The sequence below is a fragment of the Ambystoma mexicanum genome, chromosome 6p (assembly GCF_040938575.1).
Source record: "Ambystoma mexicanum isolate Mex_15411 chromosome 6p, UKY_AmexF1_1, whole genome shotgun sequence".
NCBI lineage: Eukaryota > Metazoa > Chordata > Amphibia > Caudata > Ambystomatidae > Ambystoma > Ambystoma mexicanum.
The window spans coordinates 767,999,659-768,018,016 of NC_090935.1; the positions used below are offsets into that span (position 1 = coordinate 767,999,659).

Sequence of the window (18,358 nt, forward strand, 5' to 3'; positions counted from 1 at the left end):
GATGTAGAGCTCTCCCAGATCCGGACGCACTTGCCAGAAGAATTAGCAGCACAGCGGGTGAGCAGCACTGCAGCCCATCCGGAGCGAGAGGTGAGGAGAAGGGCCGGGGGAGTGAAGGAGCAAGGCGGAGGCTACATAGAAGAGGGATGGAACCAGGCTTAGAGCTCCAGGACAGCGGGAGCGGGCTTGTGAGAGCGGCGTAGGAGGAGCCGAGCTCCAACACAGCGAGAACGGATAAACATTTATCAGTTGGCGCATGAGGGAAACAAACAGCTGAGCTGGGAAGTTTGAAAATAGCCTGTGCCCTAGGACAAGGGGAGGCCGTGAGGGCCACCTTACATATAGGAATCCACAGGCGGCATACCAAGCTCCCACATATAAATACAGTCACCCCCCTACATCCAGGCTACCAGCAGACACAACAATTTCCCACCCGCAGCTACTAGGGGGGGGCATGGTGAAAGGACTCAAAGACTTAGCAGAGCCACAAAGATCAATGCAGATGGAATCACGTATGGGGGACCGAAGGAGGTTGAAGCTGAAATTGAACCTCCCAATAGGGGCTCAGAAAGATAGGGCTACTACATAGACTTGACATGCCCAGGGAAGTCATATCAAACACGTGCCCCTGCATATTAAGAAGAGAGCTAGGAAGTGCATGACTGGAGAAGTATCCACCTACATCCCCAAATAGGGTTTTGAGATCCGCATGTAAACTGCAAAAGACAATCGGAAGAACTCGGATGAGACTCCCTGTGGTGGTACTGTAAGTTCAGCCACTGCTGCAATAACATACTCTGGGACCCAGAACACACAGGAAGCCTGCACAAACCTTCTAAGCATATTCAGATGCCAAGGCCTAAAGGGAAGCAATCTGCAGGACTACAGGGAGCCACCAAGAGAACGAAAAGTGGTCAGTTGAAAGGTTTTGGGAACAGGACACGTAAGGGAATCCATTGAATGAGACAGGAATACAGCAGCAGGAAACAGAAAACCATCGGGAGAACAGTAGCATGGCTTTCAGCAAGGAAGATCTGCAGGAATGCCTTAGGGGCATGGGAGTCAGGATGACCACATCTTTCCAGGAACACATGGTGAACCTAAAGGAAGATCTGAAAAGTTCCTTGAAAGAAATAAGAGAAGAGATGAACACCCTAGGCAACAGGGTAGATGTTACTGAACGGGGTCTGTCTGAAGTAAGCAGCGATGTCCGTCAGAACCCAGAGCGGCTGGAACTAATTGCGTTGGCTACACATCATTTGGAAATCCAATCAGAAGACCTCAAAAACTGCTCTAGAAGGTTGAATATAAGGATTAAAGGCTTGTCAGAAACAAATGAAGATGCAGACCTAAAATCCCAGCTCCAACAATGTTTTGCCATGCTCTTGACAGAAGCTACCGCGAGTATATTCGCATAGATTGCATCCACAGGGTTGGTCCCAGAAGATCTGGACCAGGAAACAGACCAAGGTATGTACTGGCAGCCCTAGCCTCCTATGCAGATTTTAAAAAATCCTCTGTGCAGCCAGGCGTCAGACTTCCATCTTAATAAATTGCTCACAAGTCCTCCTATTCCAGGACTTTGCAGAAACTACATTACAGGAAAGGAGAGCAATGTGCCCAATGACAGAGGCCCTCACGGTGAAGAAAATCCCATACTAAGGGACAGTCCCTTTCGGCCTATTATTCCTGTGGGACGGAAAACAGAGGGTCACAACATGATTGGAAGGCCTCTCCATATTGGGCATGGAAGATGGGGAGACGGACCCTACTAGGAATAGGTGAGGGGCCCCACGGCAGAAAGACGGACCCTGGGAGTGGTCCACTGCAGAAGGGAGAGGAGGAGATAAATTGAAGGGTCCCATAATGAAACTGAGAGGGGATGAAGACCAATAAGGAGAACAAACGAGGCGAGCCAAGGCAAGACAATGTTATCTTTTGAAAGAGACATTGGGGGAAATAAACTGGAAGAAGTGGGAATTCTAAGAGAAGGAGCAATGCATAGGTGCTCAGCAGGCTATGCGGGCCGGGCAGGGTACGGGTGAGAGCACCACTTGGAATCAATAGAAGGCTATCAACCTAGACTTCCGGGAAAAATGTGGACCGGTTCCCAAGTTACTTGGGATGTATCATTGGATACCATGCCTAGACCGGGAGAGGCAAAGGGAGGGAGTGTGGGGTGGATGTGATAGGGGGGGAAGGAGAGGGTGGGAAAGGGGAAGGGGGAACGCAGGGTCAGGAGCCAAGAAGACCACAGGGGAAAGGGACCCATAGGGATCAAAGGGTAATATGTAGTGGCAGAAGCATGGGCAATGTAAACTCTCTCCCAACACCTAGAGGGAAGCCAAACAGGGGTGGACAGTGGCCATATCAGCGAAAAACATAAGGAGGGACAGAAGGACAGGCTCCTGAATAGCATACTCCATGGTAGGGTGTAAATCGCTGAACATACTTTCACATAACGTACTCGGTCTGAACACCCCCAGAAAGCAGAAGAAATTAGAAGTGCAACTTAGTAAAGGGGCGGTAGATGTAGTTCTTCTGCAAGAGACACGCATCAAAGGAGCGATAGCACTAGAGTGCATATACATCAGCTGGCACATATATATCAGGCAAACGCCAAAAATAAAACAGCAGGAGTCCTGAGCACTGGGAGCGAAGGTAAATAACTTCCTGGGCGATCCTAACGGGAGATACTTATTTCTTCAAATTCACATGGAGGATAACGTATTTACAGTGGGCACTCTATATGTCCCCAACACGGGACAAGAGACTTTCATATATCAGGTTAGGGTTCTGGGGAACTTGAAAAAGTTTGCGGTAGGGGAAGTCCGCCTGTTAGGGGACTTCAGCTTGGCATGGGGCTCAGACAAATACAAGAGCAACCATGGGCCCAACAGGGAGAGTTGCCCATCCAGCGCCCTAAGGGGACAATTCAAAGATCTAGCGTTAAGAGACCTATGGAGGGGATGAGATAGGCGCACTTGTTTTTCACACGTTCATCGCACGTTCTGTAGAATTGATTATATATGAGGAAATCCAGGGATACTGGGGGGCATTAATGGAGATAAAGACAGACCCAATCTCCTTGTCAGACCATGCCCCATTATGGGTCCAGTTAAGAAATAGTACAGTGCATAGACGGGTGTGGTCCTGGAAAATGCCTAGAGAAATACTATGACACTGTAGCGCAGGATACATTGAGGGAGAAGACCAGAACCTATTTCGAAATTAATGACACACAAGATGCCCCCCTAGAAGTAGTTTAGGACACATTTAAGGCAGTGCCCATGGTAGAAACAATCTCCCTCAACGCAGAAAGGAGAAGGAAAGGCTTGAAAAAACATGGAGGTGGAACTGATGGAGGCTCAGAGAGCATTAGCAGAAAAGAAAAATAAGTTAAACTACAGCAGGGTTAAGGACTGCATGAGACAATTAGATCTTCTACTAACGAGTAGGACAGGGAAAGCATTACTAAATCTAAAACACAGGTAATATATAAGGGTAAACAATGCACAGAATGCTAGCGAGACTCCTAAAACAACAGACAAGTAAAAGCAATATTGATGGTATCAAGCGGGCAGATGGGACGATTGTTACAGAGACCTGAGACACTTTTAGACTCCTTCTCAACATTTTATACACAACTTTACTCCACAGAGAGACCGGACCAGTAAACTATACATGACTTTCTATACCAGGTACAACTGGCTAAGGTCTCCCAGGCAGACAGGGATGTCCTTGAAAAAGATGTAATGGAGGATGAGGTGGGAAGGATGATCAAAAACCTCCACTGTAATAAAGAGCCGGGTCCAGATGGATTCCCTGCACTTATCTATAAAACCTTAAGCAAGGATCTCACAACATTTTTAACAAAATTATAAAATTGATTCCGGCAATCGGGAGGTATAGCACGTTCCATGTCTGATGCGCATGTCGTTCTTTTTGGGAAACCAAACCAAGATTTAACAAACTGTGGTTCATATCGGCCAATAGCATTACTAAATAGAGCCGCCAAAATGTACACAGGGATCTTGGCGGATGTTAGGGAGAATTCTCTGTTTAGGCTGAATTTCCTAACCTAGTGAGTCCCCCAGCAGCTTTGCTGGATTTTTGGGGTTTATTTTTTTCTCCTGCCAAGAGTGAGACTCTTTTACCCTCACTCTTGGGCATGATTTGGGTGTGTTTAATGGGCTATGGGGTCTTTTACTCCATAGGGCTTCATGTGTGTTTGTGATGTGTGTTACACAGCACCCTCCGTGCAGTAACACAGGGGTGTCATAGTGACCCCCCAGTATAGACTCCATACCCTGGGACTGACTACTGTCTCCCAGGGCATGTAAAGTCACCATTGACTTTACTAGTCTTAAATTCTGAACAGAACCAGTACAAACCATCATATTGTGGACATACTGGCTGGGGCAATTCAATTGCCCCGGGGTCTGTTAGTCGAGGGGGCACATCTCCGTCCCCCCTGATCGAGTTCTGGCTGGTGGCAGTGGATACTACTTTTTATATTCAACCGCAAATGTTTTAGGCTACTACCTTTTATTTAATTATTTACGGTAGCTTCGAACATACCGCCGGTTTATTTAATTAATATTAATTCTCCAGTTGGTATTTTTTGCCAAAACTTGATTCTAAAATGGCGTTTGTGTTCTCTTCTGTGACTCCAACCCAAGTGGAGCCCTTTGTTCCACTTTTTGGCGGCTTCTCCACAGAAGCCCTCCAAAGTGGTGCCACTCTGTCTGGGGTACTTAGGTTAGGTACTCAAGTCGCACTCCATCCTGATTGGCCCCAGTGGTGAGCCGGCCGGCTCACCACTTAGCATGTTTCAGTGACAGCTAGGCTGAGTGAATGGGGGTTTGCTGCATAAAAGCAGGGCTTTGGGGACTGGAACTTCAGAAGTCGCCACAGGACCTAAGAATCCGACGAGGGAGAAGCTGAGCCGACCTGCCATGACAACACTACCGGTGGAGCTCTGCTGGACTGCCTCACCACTTTTCCCAACGACAGAGGAGATCTCCCGCCGGAGAGTCTTCTTCCTTTGACTGGTGGGGATAACCAGTTTCACCGTCTTTTCGCTTTCCCGACGTACCTCGTGGCCGCCTTGCCCGTGCCAAGCACCCCGGCAACCGGGATACCACGTTTTACCACGACCGCGAAACAAAGGTACCACCTTTAACCGGAAAACTCCGCGGCTGGTTTCTGCCCTGGTAGTGCAACGACCTTCATCTTTCCTCCAAGTCGAGATCTTCTCTTCCCCTGGACGACGACGCAACTTGCACCCACTACCAGGAACAACTGCCACCGCTGGAGGATCCTTCCCACTTAAGGTACTGTGTCCCGCCTGGCTTCCCTTGCTACCGACTGTACGGGGTAGATTTAGCCCCCGGCTTTCGAACCTGGGTTAGCCTGGGACACCCTGGCTAAACTTTCCTAAAGCATCTCTAAACTCTTTTTGAACCCTCTGCAAGGCTTTCTAGCCTAGTGTAACTGTGTGATCTTGGACGCATTTGTGCTCTGCTCTCTCTAAGAGTGGGCCCAGCCTTTGGACTTTGGCTCACCAGTGACTTTTGCTCTTCTGCCTGGCTTATAGTGTTCCTGAACCTTAGAGTGGTGTACCTTTCCATATTCTGTCTTTCTCCCTTCCTCACAAACTTATTGGAGTTCAATCTAGTTAAGCGCTCACCTCTGTATGAAAATAAGTGGTGTTTTACTGTGACTTATCTGATAAGGGAAAAGGGGTGTATATATTACAATAGTAACTGTGTTTAGAATATTTTACAATAAGAGTGCTGGAGTGTTTCAAACTGTGTGTTTTTAAATAAATAATTATATACTTTGATACCAAAGCTCTGGTCAGTGTTTGCTTGTATTGGTGTATCTGAGTGCCTATTGTGTATACTTTGCATACTGCCTAACTCTTCTTGAGGGAAGTCTGACTGCTCAGCCACAGCTACCAGGTAAATCTGGGTGGTACAGACTGCTACCAAGTAGGTTTACTGCCAACACCTGTAGTCTTAAATCTTTTGCAGTGGTCCCTAAGGGAACTGCACAGGTTTCTGCCTAACAGCGGATAGAATAAAGTATGTTCTGCTGACGGGTATAGGCCAAGACTAATCAGACTTCATTGCTGGCAGGCAACCATGGGATAATATAAGAAAGGTCACCCACTAGATTGAGAAGGCAGAAATCAAACAGATTCCGGTGGTATTAAAGTCACTGGATGCCGAAAAGTTCTTTGATAGGGTGGAGTGGCCATACTTATTTCAAGTAATGAGGCACATGGGGTACGGACCTAATTACATCCAGATGGTGGAAGCTAACTACAAAGACCCGTCACTGAGACTCTCCATCAACACACAAACCTTAGAAACAATCTGTATCGAACATGGTACAAGGCAGGGCTGCCCCCTATCGCCCCATTTATATGCAATTTTTCTGGAGCCATTGCTAGCCCTAATTAGATCAGACACCAACATAAAAGGGATTCCATTCGGCGGGGGAAATTCAAGACTGGGGCATGCGCAGACGATATGCTGATGACACTAGTGGAACCTGAAAAATCAATTCCAGCCTTGGCAAAATATTAGCAGAACAAGCAAAGATATCTAGCCTTAAAATAACTATGACCAGGCCTGAACTGTTGGAGATGGCCATACCGAGAGAACAATCTGAAGCCTTGCGCAGGAGCTCTCCCTTCAAAGTAGCTGCAGAAAATATTTCATATCTAGGGGTAGCTCTGACAAGTAAGATATCCACTCTATATAAGGCCAACCATCCAGAGATATTAAAGAAAACATAAGAGGACGTCTTAAAATGGACCTATTTCTGAAACTCCTGGCTAGGGCGAATAACAGTCAAGATGGTGACGCTCGCTAGATTGCTGTATACATTTCAGGCCCTCCCGATCGCAGTCCCACAGTCATTCTTTAAGGCGATAAATAAGATGTTCTCAAAGTTTATTTGGCAGAATAAACGCCAAACGGAGGCCTTAGATCTGCTGATAACTCGAAGGCAAGGGGAGAGGGGCTGGGACTCCCCAACATAAAGAGACATTACGAAGCGGTCCGACTTAGAGTGGTGAGAGAATGGCTCACTGAAAGCAGGGAAAAGGTCTGGGCTAGGATGGACAGAGCATTTGCTGGGTTCTTGTTGGCTGGCCTACTCTGGCATTCAGGGAAATATAGGATCCCAAGCGCTAGACATGTTTCCTACCTATGCATGCGACATCTGGGATAAATGGTTTAAAAAGGGATATCTTTCAACCCCCCATCCGCATTTACCGCACTGTTGGAGAATCCCAGCTTCACCCCGGGGATAGAAAAGGGAAATTTCGGCCAATGGTGGAGGCACAGGTGCAGAAAAGTGGGAGACATAGTGTGGGATCGGGAGATAGTGACATTTGAAGAATGCAAAACTCAATTTGGATTGAAGGAAGCTGAAAGATATGAATACATACAATTAAGACACTGGTTAAGGCAACCAGAGATTCGAAATGCAGCAGTACGACAGCTGACAGAATTTGAAAGATACATAACCACACATACAGGAAACAAAACACCTAACCTTGAGCATTTACGCTATCCTCCAGGGCTGCTCACCTCGAAAGAAATGGACTATATGGTAGCTTGGGGGGGCATGACAAGATCAAAGATTAGGAAAAGTGGGAGGGCCTATGGGAGAACATCCCAAATTTAACCAGGTCCATGCAACTAAGGGAAACCTGGTACAAGATGATGCTACAATGGCTCTACACACCCAGTAAACTTCACAAAATGTATGAAACAAACTCCCAGGACTGTTGGAGGAGCTCTAAGGGGATACGGGATTGGAGGCACATATGGTGGGATTGGCCCAAGATAAGAGAATTCTAGGAAGAGGTGGTAGCTCTGATTAAGAACACTATGCCAGAACTGCAAAAGCCCTCCCTAGGGGTTAATCTATGAGGACTACTAGACCCGAAATGTTACTCAATTTTGAAGCCCCAAAAGAGAGTATGATGACACAACTGATAACCGCCTGGCTTGTGATAGCATAGAACTGGAAACAAAAAGATCCCCCTACAAAGTTAGAATGGATTCACAAAATGTGGGACATAGTAGCGATGGAGTGGATCACTTATCACATACAAGGAAATGGATAGACTGTGGAGAACTACTAGAATACTTACAAAGTGACTACATGCAATAATGGTGCCCACAAAACTTGAGATCCCTGGACATATGATGATTCCCTGGGCAAGTTGCTCTAGAACCAGATAACTGAGCAGGAGAAGAACAGAAGAACACTCATGAGACAATCTTCGCTTAGATTGTGCGTGACCAAAGGAGGGCGGGGAGGTGGCGGTACAGGGGGAGCGGTGAGGGGGGGTGAATGGGTGCAAATGTTGTAAAAACACTAATAAAAGGAATTTTAAAAAAAACATATCTTCTGTATTATTTGTTACCTAAGGAAGCAACAGTTTCCTCTTAGGAAAAATACGTCTTTGCAGATTTTTTAAAAAAATGAAAGAAATCACTTAATACTCTTGGTTTTTATTGAAGATGTGATAAAATGTATATACATGTATATGTATTAACTGTACACGATCACTGAAAGTTTCTGTTCAATTATATAATCTTTACCTACACCAAGGGTATATCTATATTGAAAGAGGTGCAGCTTTGTGGTTTACAAAATTAATCCAAGGATCTTTGGTATATTTTTCACTGATTCTGGTGCAACAACTATTAATGCTAGCTGTTGTTGTGTATGTTGTTGGTACATATTTGGATAGTTTGTCAGCTTGCTTGTGAGTTAGCACCGATTTTGAGCATAGCCCCTTTTCCATGGTAATATAGGATGAGGAGGAGCTAGATAGAGCTGGGTTTTTTCTACAAATGCTCTTTCTAATGCAGAGGTTTTGGCATGGTGAGATTGGTTATTTCTTGTATCGGCTTCAATATGTTTACATAGCCTATTGGCAACTGTAACCTAGGACACCTAAAGGGGATCTCATTTGGCATGTTACTGGTTTGGGCAATTTTACTATGGCTTCCACTGTTGATTTTTTTATGTTCCACTCATCTGCCGATATATCATTACCCAAATAATGCACTTTTTCTATGTACATTTGCACATTTTTTTCAGTTCCTTTTGAACCTTTTGGGTCAGGGCTGTTAATGATATTATTGTGTCTTGCTTACATGCTTCATACATGGGAGATGTGACTAACATGTCATTGGCATACTGTATCACAATATAACCCTCTGGAAATGTAATCTCTATATCTTCAGGGCATAGCTAAATGGGGTTTGGCTTTCCGTGTACCACTGTGGGAGGCAGGTCCATGCCATTTGCAGGATTTTGTGGGAAAATACAAATAAGTATTGTGTGTAGGTTTTAAAAAGAAGCCTGAGCGCAACTCAATTGGTGTAAATAATGTAGAAGTGGTCTGTAGACACAACAATATACTTGCAGGATTTGGAACACCTGGGAATGATGATGGCACTATTGCATTTACTGTTCGCAGGTCCTGAATAAATCTATACCATTCCTGTCCTTGTTTATTATTAGGTAAAATTGGGGTGTTACAAGGGCTGGTTGTGGGCATCAATTTTCCCTGTCCCAAAAGTGAATTACAATAGATATCCTTGCCTTCCACCTCTAGTTTCATTGGGTACTGTGGCTTTTGGGAATTGGAGGTTACTTGGAGCTCCTAAGCTTCATTGGGTTCACAATTATAGGTTAAACCTGCATAATTGGAATGGTGAGACCACAACTGTTGGGGCGCTTGAGCTAGTAGTACATTCCAATTCCTGCTTTCAGTATGTAAATCATGATTCTCTTTCTTTTTGGATCCATCTCCAAGTAGAACAATTACCCTTATTTTCATGTTCAATGCTAATGTCTACATAAGCACCAGTACAGGAAATAGTTCATCTTAATTCGCTCAGTAGTTATCTCCTCCTCTGCCTTTTCCTGGTACCAACTCCCCACCTCCTGTATTCAGAAACACCTCCCTCTCCCACCCCCACCATGTAGTTTCCTTCTTTTGCTCCTGACACGATGCACAGTGGTTTGCAACTACAATTAACTCTAAGAGGGGCTTAGTCTTCCATCCAACAAAAAAAACGATTTGAGTTGCTGTTGCATGTTAGGCAACAGCGCCTGTACAAATGCACCTGGTATTTCTTCCTATGCAGTCTCAGCTAGCTTATGTATTCCTAAATGAAGAATAAAACAACAACTTTTAATGAATCGGGAAAATCAGCTGGCAATACCCGTTCCTCTACTTAAAATTAGAAATGTTTCCTCAATCTATTTTACATGGACACACTCCAACAATCTTTTGTATTGTATTGGTCATTTATAATGCGCCCTTTCCCCATGTGTATGGCTTGAATGCGCTTTGTGGTTGGAACACCCCCAGGGAACGAAATCCATGTTTGGGAGATTCTAAGAGTTAACTTTAAGATGCGTGTGTGCATTTTGCCAAGTTAGGACTTGGGTAAGCCGGCTAAGCTCCAGTAAGAAGCCTGGAGGTGAGGGGGAAAAGGGGAGAGTTCTGTTGGTGGTTTAGGATAGAGTGCTGGTGCCGGAGATTCAATGTGTGCCCAGCTAGACTAACAATATTCGTAGGTTGTCGCTATATACTAATGGCAGAGGTGTTGAGGTCATCAGGGGTTTATGTGGATGGCTGTGCAAGCTGCTAGACCGGATTTGCAAAGCCATACCTGCGGTCTATAGTGTATGGATGGGTGGCCGTGCCTGCAGCCTGTGTCCACAGATGTGGTGCAAGGTGTCCATACATTGAACTCGGATGGAGTTAATCTTCGATGTTGTTTTCCTAGGTCCAACGTAGTTGGCTGGTCTCGGCAGCAGTGATCTCCCTAGATTGAGAGCCTGAGCAGTGGGAGAGGGGCCCAGAGGGACGGGTTAGTGATGTATGATCGTCTGGGGGTGTACCAAAGCACCTATAATCCAACTCTGCACCAGTCCCTGTATATCCTCTGTGGGCCAGCTATCTTCTTGAGTCAAATGATGGTGCATTTCGGCAGGCATAATCCCTCTCATTAGCTGATTCATATCAACGGTTGAGGGGTTATGTCACTGTATAACTATACATAACTCTTCAGTGAATTTCTCTGGTTCCTCTCTAATATTTGAAAACCTGTTAAACAAATTTCTCAAATCCCGTCGTCCTCCCTTGTGCCACTGAGAAGTGTCCTACATGTGGCTTCATGCCTCATCCAGGGTCTACGCAGATACGACCACATCACCCCGACACTCATCAACCTTTTCTGGCTCCCACTGGACGCGCAAATAACCTTCAAGTCTTGCTGCATCATCTATAAGGCAGTCGCCCTCAAGTCACCCAGCTACCTCACAGAGAAACTCGGCATCTCCGGTGGACAGCGCAACACCAGAAGCCAGGACCCGTGCAGACTTGAAATCTGCTGCTGAAAAGAGGAAGCAACCAGAAAACAAGCCTTCTTTGCCTACAAGCCAAAACTATGGAACCTCCTCCCTGTCAGCATCAGACTCGCCCACACGCTCCAACAATTCAGAAAATAACTGAAGACCCACCTCTTCAAGGAGTCTCTCCTCCGCAAAACACCTAGGCTATCGCGTCGCCCCTAGTGCCATCTGGCCGGCTAGATGCCGGCCAACACTCTCATCCCTGCCACCTGATACAGCTGTACCCCTCCTCTGTGCCCCTCTATATCCTACCCCCCACTGTATATCTGTTCTGTTACCTCTGAAAAGCCCTTCGTTATGCATCTGTAATGTTGTATACCTCTGTAAAATGTTCTGTTGCTTTTCGAAGCTATGTTCACGATCAATAAATATCATAATAATCCATCCCAGGTTTCAGATGAGCCTCGTGCCTTTTGGCCACTGGGGTCTCTTAAGAACCACCTGAAAGAGAAGAGAAAGAGACTTGGGCGGGACAGGGGCTTATATGCATCGGGTCAGAGAAAGGGACACCAATTTGCATCCATGGCTCAAGGTATACTGGGGATCCCATGACATGGATCCCCCTTAAATCCCCCTTCACAGGATCTCATACCCATGACCATGTCACAGTACTGAATAAACACTGAACAAGTATACTGTGAGAAACCTGAAGGTGTCTCACCTGCTAATCCTCAGGGATCTGTCATACAGGTGGCCAGGAAACGGCCATCGCAATTGGATCCAGTTCCTGGGGGTGGACCAGTGTGGGAGTATCACCTGGATGGTGGTCTTCGGAGAGTGGCGTGGGACACTGAATGTTGAGACACGGTATCCCCTTACTTATGACACCTTTGCCCCATCCTACTCAGTAGGATACTTAGAAACTCAACCCTCCCACCCTTTTCCAACACTGACACTTTCTCACTACGTGAACGAAAACGGACTAACACCAGAGCCATTTACCTGACATGTCCCAACACCAGGGTGAGGCAGAGTCAGGCAATTGCTGATAACTATACACAACTGACTAGCCCCCCCCCCCCACAGGGATAAGAGGCGGAGCAGGAGAGCACACTTTGAGCAAGGCTGAACACACGAGGAAGCAGCCATTCTGGGACTGCAGTTTGAACGGAGGAGAAAGGCGATGGGAGTTGAGATGAGGGCCAGGAGGGAATTTCCCTTGCCCTTTTCTACCCAAATCCGTGAGGCCTCTGGGAAACGTAAGAAAGGGAATCACAGCTGGCAAGTGGTATGACAGATGTCAACGGTACATGCAGCCCTCCCGCACTGATAGCCAGAGCAGGGAGAAGCGATTGCCGCCCTGGTACCGTCCTTGACTCCCGTGGCAAAGAAACCACAGAGTCCAGCACAGCCAGTGATTTGGAAGAAGCTTGTAGTCACCCGAAATGTGTTGAGCTCAAGGTTGCAGTGGCAACAGTAAGAAGATAATTAGACTGGTCTTTTGTGAACACATTGGTACCACAGATAGATTGGTCCGGTGACACGTGGGCGCCCAGTCGAAGGTCTCTGGCTGCTACCCCTCTTTGAACAAAGAGACTGTAGCAAATATTTTAAAGATATAAAACTACAAGTACCAAGAGGCCACAGGGAAGGCTGGTATGGAGAGTTAAAGTGGTCATGCAAGGTTTGAGCCAAATCCCTTGTACAATCGAAAGTACTTCACCCATTGCCGAAGTTTTGACATTGTGAAACAGGCGTTTGCCCCCGGCTGAGGGAAACGCTGTACGAACTGTGAATGTTTGAAGCCTTACTGGGGGCTTAGGAGAAAGCCTTACTGAGGGCTTAAGAGAAAACCTGTCTGGGGGCTGGAAAACCAAGGGTTGTGAATCCTGCATATTGTTAAAACACCTATGAACATTGTGATGACAAACATGAACCAGACTGAGGGATGTCCACAGTGGATGGGTTGTCTAAGCCTGACGGAATGAGGCTATTGTGAGAAAAGGATCAGAGCCCGGCTGAGGGGGAATCCTCGGGCGTGGAGTAATTGCCCACCATAAAGATTAACCAAAGGAACTTTTGTTGTTGTGTACGATACATCAGGCCTTCTGAAGCAAGAGACTTTGCATGAAAGAGACTTGGGCACTGAAGGCCCTGATAATTGAAAAGGAACTGTACATTCATGCCGGAAAGGCCCAGGAGGGCGATGTGCTCAAGAGTCCCGCCTTGTCCCGTGCTAAAAACGTGGGGAAGGGAGACCCCGGCCAAACATCCTGACTTATCATTTTGTGAACACTTCTTTTTTTTCTTGTGAACATTATCCCACCCTCTTTTTGTAGTAAAGCGTTCAGGATTGGCAATAGTTTCTTTAAGTATAGGCCCTTTTATTTGACTAGACTTCACCAGGCCTGTATTATTATTTGATGGTCATAGCATGCTCCCATCTTAGAGTTAGGTTTTGATTAGGTGTTTATCTCACCCATTTATACAGTTTAATAAACACCCTTGAATTGTGATGACTTGTGTCTGTTTTACTTTGATACCATACCTTCGTTACAATACGAAAAGCCACAACGTACAACACATATGAACTACATTCAGAAAACAAAATTCAAAAAGAGGATTTCAGTAGAAAAACAAGTTTTTAAAGGGTGAAGGCTCCTCGCTATAAAAACACGAAGTCTGCAAATGTTGGGAATGCCAACGTTAAGTTGCTGACACTGTCCAAATTAATGATTTGCGTAATAGAAACAATTCCTTTGCCCTGCAAATTAAACCTCACTTTAAATGTTAGGTACTTTACATCCATGCTATACTTTAAATGAGTCTCACTAAGTAGTAGTGCAGTGTAATTTATGGGGCTTTCAACTTTGTCGCCTGGGCTTTCTGGGCTGTATCTGTTTATCCAAGCTCTTGTTTTGAACAGCCTGATTGCTTCTCCCTCCCACTTCCCGTTTACATGCTGCTCCGACTGATGGCAGAGGCGGATTTATCACTTGGACAAGGGACAAATGCCCTTGGGGTTCGACGGAGAGGGTGTTTGGGGGTTGGGGGGTACCTGCTCTGCCTTTCTCACATTAAAAGGTAAAGAGCCAGGGTTGCACAGTCCCTCCCACTGAGATATCATCTTTTTAACAAGCCCAGCAAGCTCACCATTTACAATGTTAGAATACATGGAGCATCTGTCCCTAAAGTTCATAAATGTCACAATTGTGATAACCATTAACTCCTTCCACCATAATTGCGACCTGACAGGGGGCCCTCTGTCAATCTTGCCTACAGAACCCTCTGCACGGTGAGGGGGACGAGCAAAATTGGGCCAGCCAATGGGCGGATCTGGAAATGGTGGAAGTGGGGAAGAGATGCCAGAGGTCGATTACCGCTGGATTCTCCAGGACAGTGTTAAGTTGGGTTCCTGAGAATCGTGTATAACAGGAAATATCTATATCAATTCCAGTCTCAGTTACAAGGTACAGGTACATTAGGTAAGTACATAGGGAAAGAAACATCCACCTCCCTCCTCTCTGTCAACCCATCTTCTCAACTGACATCCACAGAACCATTCGTAACAAAACATTCCCTCTCACACAGCATTCCATGTCAGTCACTCACAGCATTCCATGCATACAAGGCAGGGTGAGGACAGCGCCAGGACCTTTAAACCGTTTCATGTGAAATGGGCCCTGGGGGCTCTGAGCAGCTGCTCGTTATTGAAGTCGTATGACACACATATTGAAATAGGTTGCCACCAGCCCTGACACATCGTCAGCTGGCCCTGCTGGTTCCACTCACGCTTCTGGACTCCAGATGATTCCTCCCCCGATTGCTAATCATTTTTGTTCCATTCTAAAGGACCTGATTGTCGTAGCCATTAATGTGCATTACATCTGATACCAACTCTGCAACCTCGGGTCGGCTGCTTAGCTAACAATTATTGGACAAGTGTTTTGTACTCAAAACCCTCAGTATGACGTTTCGGCGATACAGTGGTAAAAAAAAAAAAGGGGGAGAGTCAGATTTCCAGTAAATGTCATATTTAAAAAGGTAGGTACTATGGAAAGTGTTACGTTCGCTTCAAACAAATTACTACAAAAAATCTAATTAAGAGGATGTCACTATTTAAGAGCACATATACTTTTGGTACCTAGCTAGTCAACAATACCTATTTATTGCACTAGTTTGGAGAAATAAGCAAAATATGCATTTTTCCTAGTAACATTCCGGAGTAAACAATTTATAAGAACAGTTTTTAATTCGAGATTTCCCATAAAACTGTTTTTTTTCTTAATGATAATTGTAACCAGTGTTTCTTTGTCTGCAGCTTTGCTCCTACTTGCCAGCTCTAAGCCAATTAGATACACGTGAGGTACGCAGAGTGCAGAAAATGAAGGGGAAAAAAGTAGCTCAGCGGCATGGCCTGGAGACCCAAGGAGCTTTGCCGTTACTAAATGACGATAAACAGAGCAAAGCTGAAGTGCTGCCTGGTCTTCCGTAAGTAACAACTATAGCATCGCCAGTGTTATTCTGCTCTGGGGGACAGCATCTGACCTGACACATTTCTTTAACTTTGTGACCTGTGCTGTCTAAAAAAAAAAAAAGAAAACTGACGGCAACCTATTTTTTTCAGCCTTCTGTAAATCAAAACACTATTTGTTCTTACTGTTCTTATTTCAAAGAATGCATTATTTTTATTTATCAGAAATAAGTTACAGGATTGCTGGCTGAAATATATTTTTGATATGCATTTTACCTCTTCAAGAACTACTGTTGGTTGAGTTATATTAATGTACTTTAGATTGTAATTTGCATTTCTTAATCTTTGATTTTAACTGCGAACTAGGATCCAAGGTGTGTCATAGTTCTGCACAAGACAATAAAGCTATACATAACTTGATAGGGATTTGTAGGGATACACTGGCAGATACAGTAGCCGTAGTTGCAAGGGTCAATGTAACTGGGTAAACTAAGAGCTGTAGAAATCAAATATTAGAGGGGTGTGTGGTAAGTCAGAAGGAGAAGCCGGACAAATGGGGTGGAATTTTACACAAGGCTTTTATTGAAATAATAAGAAAAAGGCCTACGTTATAATAAAGGGTTTCCCATACCGAACAGAACTCTAACTAGGGTTCTCGTCATCAGGGTGGTTTGTCCAAAGCAAAAACGTTGTCCTATGTTTAAAAATGAACGTACTTCTGACCCTGACACTAATCAAAAAGGATTCAGAAAACAGAAAGGGGTTCAGGAGAATGGCTCCCTTCTTCCTGGTCTGGCTGGGTCAGCCTTGCTGACTGATCCTCTTATAGTCTCTTGTAACAGGTCTGATTAGCCCCTGAAGCTCCCCAAAGGGACTTCTCAATGTCCAAAATTGTTCTTTTCTTAACTGTTGTTCATATATTCCCTCTAGGAGCTTCTTTGGTCTTTATTCAGTGTCCAGTGACTATCGGCTCTTCCCAATATTAAAATAAGGGAGGTTTCTCGCTCAGTACTCTTGGCTTTTCTTTGGGTTTCTCCAGTCACTGTGACGCGGGAGGTCACTCCTGTGTTTCTCTTGGGTTTTCTAATGGCTTTCACAATTATTGCTGTGAGGGGGATTACTCCTATAGTACTCTTGACTTTTCTAAGGGGTTTCAAATTATTGTAACCAGGGTGATTACTCCCGCAACCATCTTGGCTTTTTCTTATAATATTCACATTCACTGTGACAACGGAGATCCCTCCCGTAAAACTATTGGGCTTTATTAGGATTTTCACAATTAGGATTTCCTCATCACTATGATGAGGAAGATTGTTTCTGTACCAGTCATGCTTTTCTTGGTTTTTCTTTGGTTTTTCACAGTTAGGATGATCGATCCTTTAACACTCTTTGCTTTTCTTATGATATTCTCAACTACTGTGATGATGGAGATCACTCCTGTAAGGCTCTTGGGCTTTCTTATGATCTTATCAATTACCGTGACAAGGGAGATTATACCTGTAGCAATCTTTACTTCAGTTGTGGTTCTCACAATAACTTTGAAGATGGAGGGGCGTGTGGCCAGCAGCCTTTTGGGGCAGACTTGCCCTCTGAAGCTCCTGCTGATCTGCCTAATGATGCAATATTAACAGCATTACTTTAACTAAAAAATCAGATCAGCGTTAACTAGAAGTACACCCTGGGGTTCTATGTGAGAGCTGAGAGCCCCAGAGAAGAGAGGAAGCAAAATATGCCGTGTAAGAGTTGCAATGTGGGAGGAGAGCAGAAGATGGAGGCTGGTGAAGCGAAGGGAGATGTAAGCTAAATCGCAGCCTAACACTGCGGTGAAAGCACTTGGGACTGTCACGAAAGGAAAGTACCCGACGCATTCCTGGCTGTTGGGAAAGTTGGAGGCAAGTAGCCCAGTAGCCATAGCCGACGCACGAAGGACAAGCACAAGAAGATCTGGAGACCAGTAGAGCAGAAGGAGCAGAGGCAGCAGACCACACGTGGAATTTACTGGGATCAGAGGCAGCGGCAGCAGCCGATGAGGGAGAACTAAAGAGGAACTCAGACCATCCGGATTGAGCTGCTGATGCAGCCAGGGAGCATAGGGAGGCCGCGGTGAACGACGACTCGGAGGCGCCCTCTGCAGCTGCTGCAAAAGGTGGAGGGCACACTTGAGGTAACGCAGTGTCGGAGGGAAAGGGAGTGACTCCAGGCAGCGTTGAAGCGAGGGAGTGCAGAGCCTTCCAGGTGACGGTAAAGAGCGGGGCGGCGGGGAGACCCCTTGGCATGCTACGGTGTGAGCAACTCCCTTCGCTAGCATATAAGGCGAGGGGCGCGCTGGCACAGAGCGAACCCTCCAGAAGGGCCATATTGAAGGATAAAGCCACCCCTCCCTCAGACTGCATCAGAAAGGGCCGCTGGGCCCCTGGATACACACAGCGGGGGACACGTAGAAGGTAACGTTACCACTCCTGAGGCAACTGCATCCAG

At 45.7% G+C, this 18,358-nt stretch overlaps 1 protein-coding gene across 1 annotated transcript in view; it reads left to right on the forward strand.

Moving 5' to 3' along the window:
• Positions 1 to 18,358, forward strand: part of SLF1 (SMC5-SMC6 complex localization factor 1) — a 1,342,282-nt gene that overhangs the window by 1,146,987 nt on the left and 176,937 nt on the right. The window contains exon 14 of the mRNA XM_069627641.1: positions 15,728 to 15,897. Within this exon, the coding sequence (XP_069483742.1) occupies positions 15,728 to 15,897 (170 nt within the window). The remainder of the gene's footprint in view (positions 1 to 15,727; positions 15,898 to 18,358) is intronic.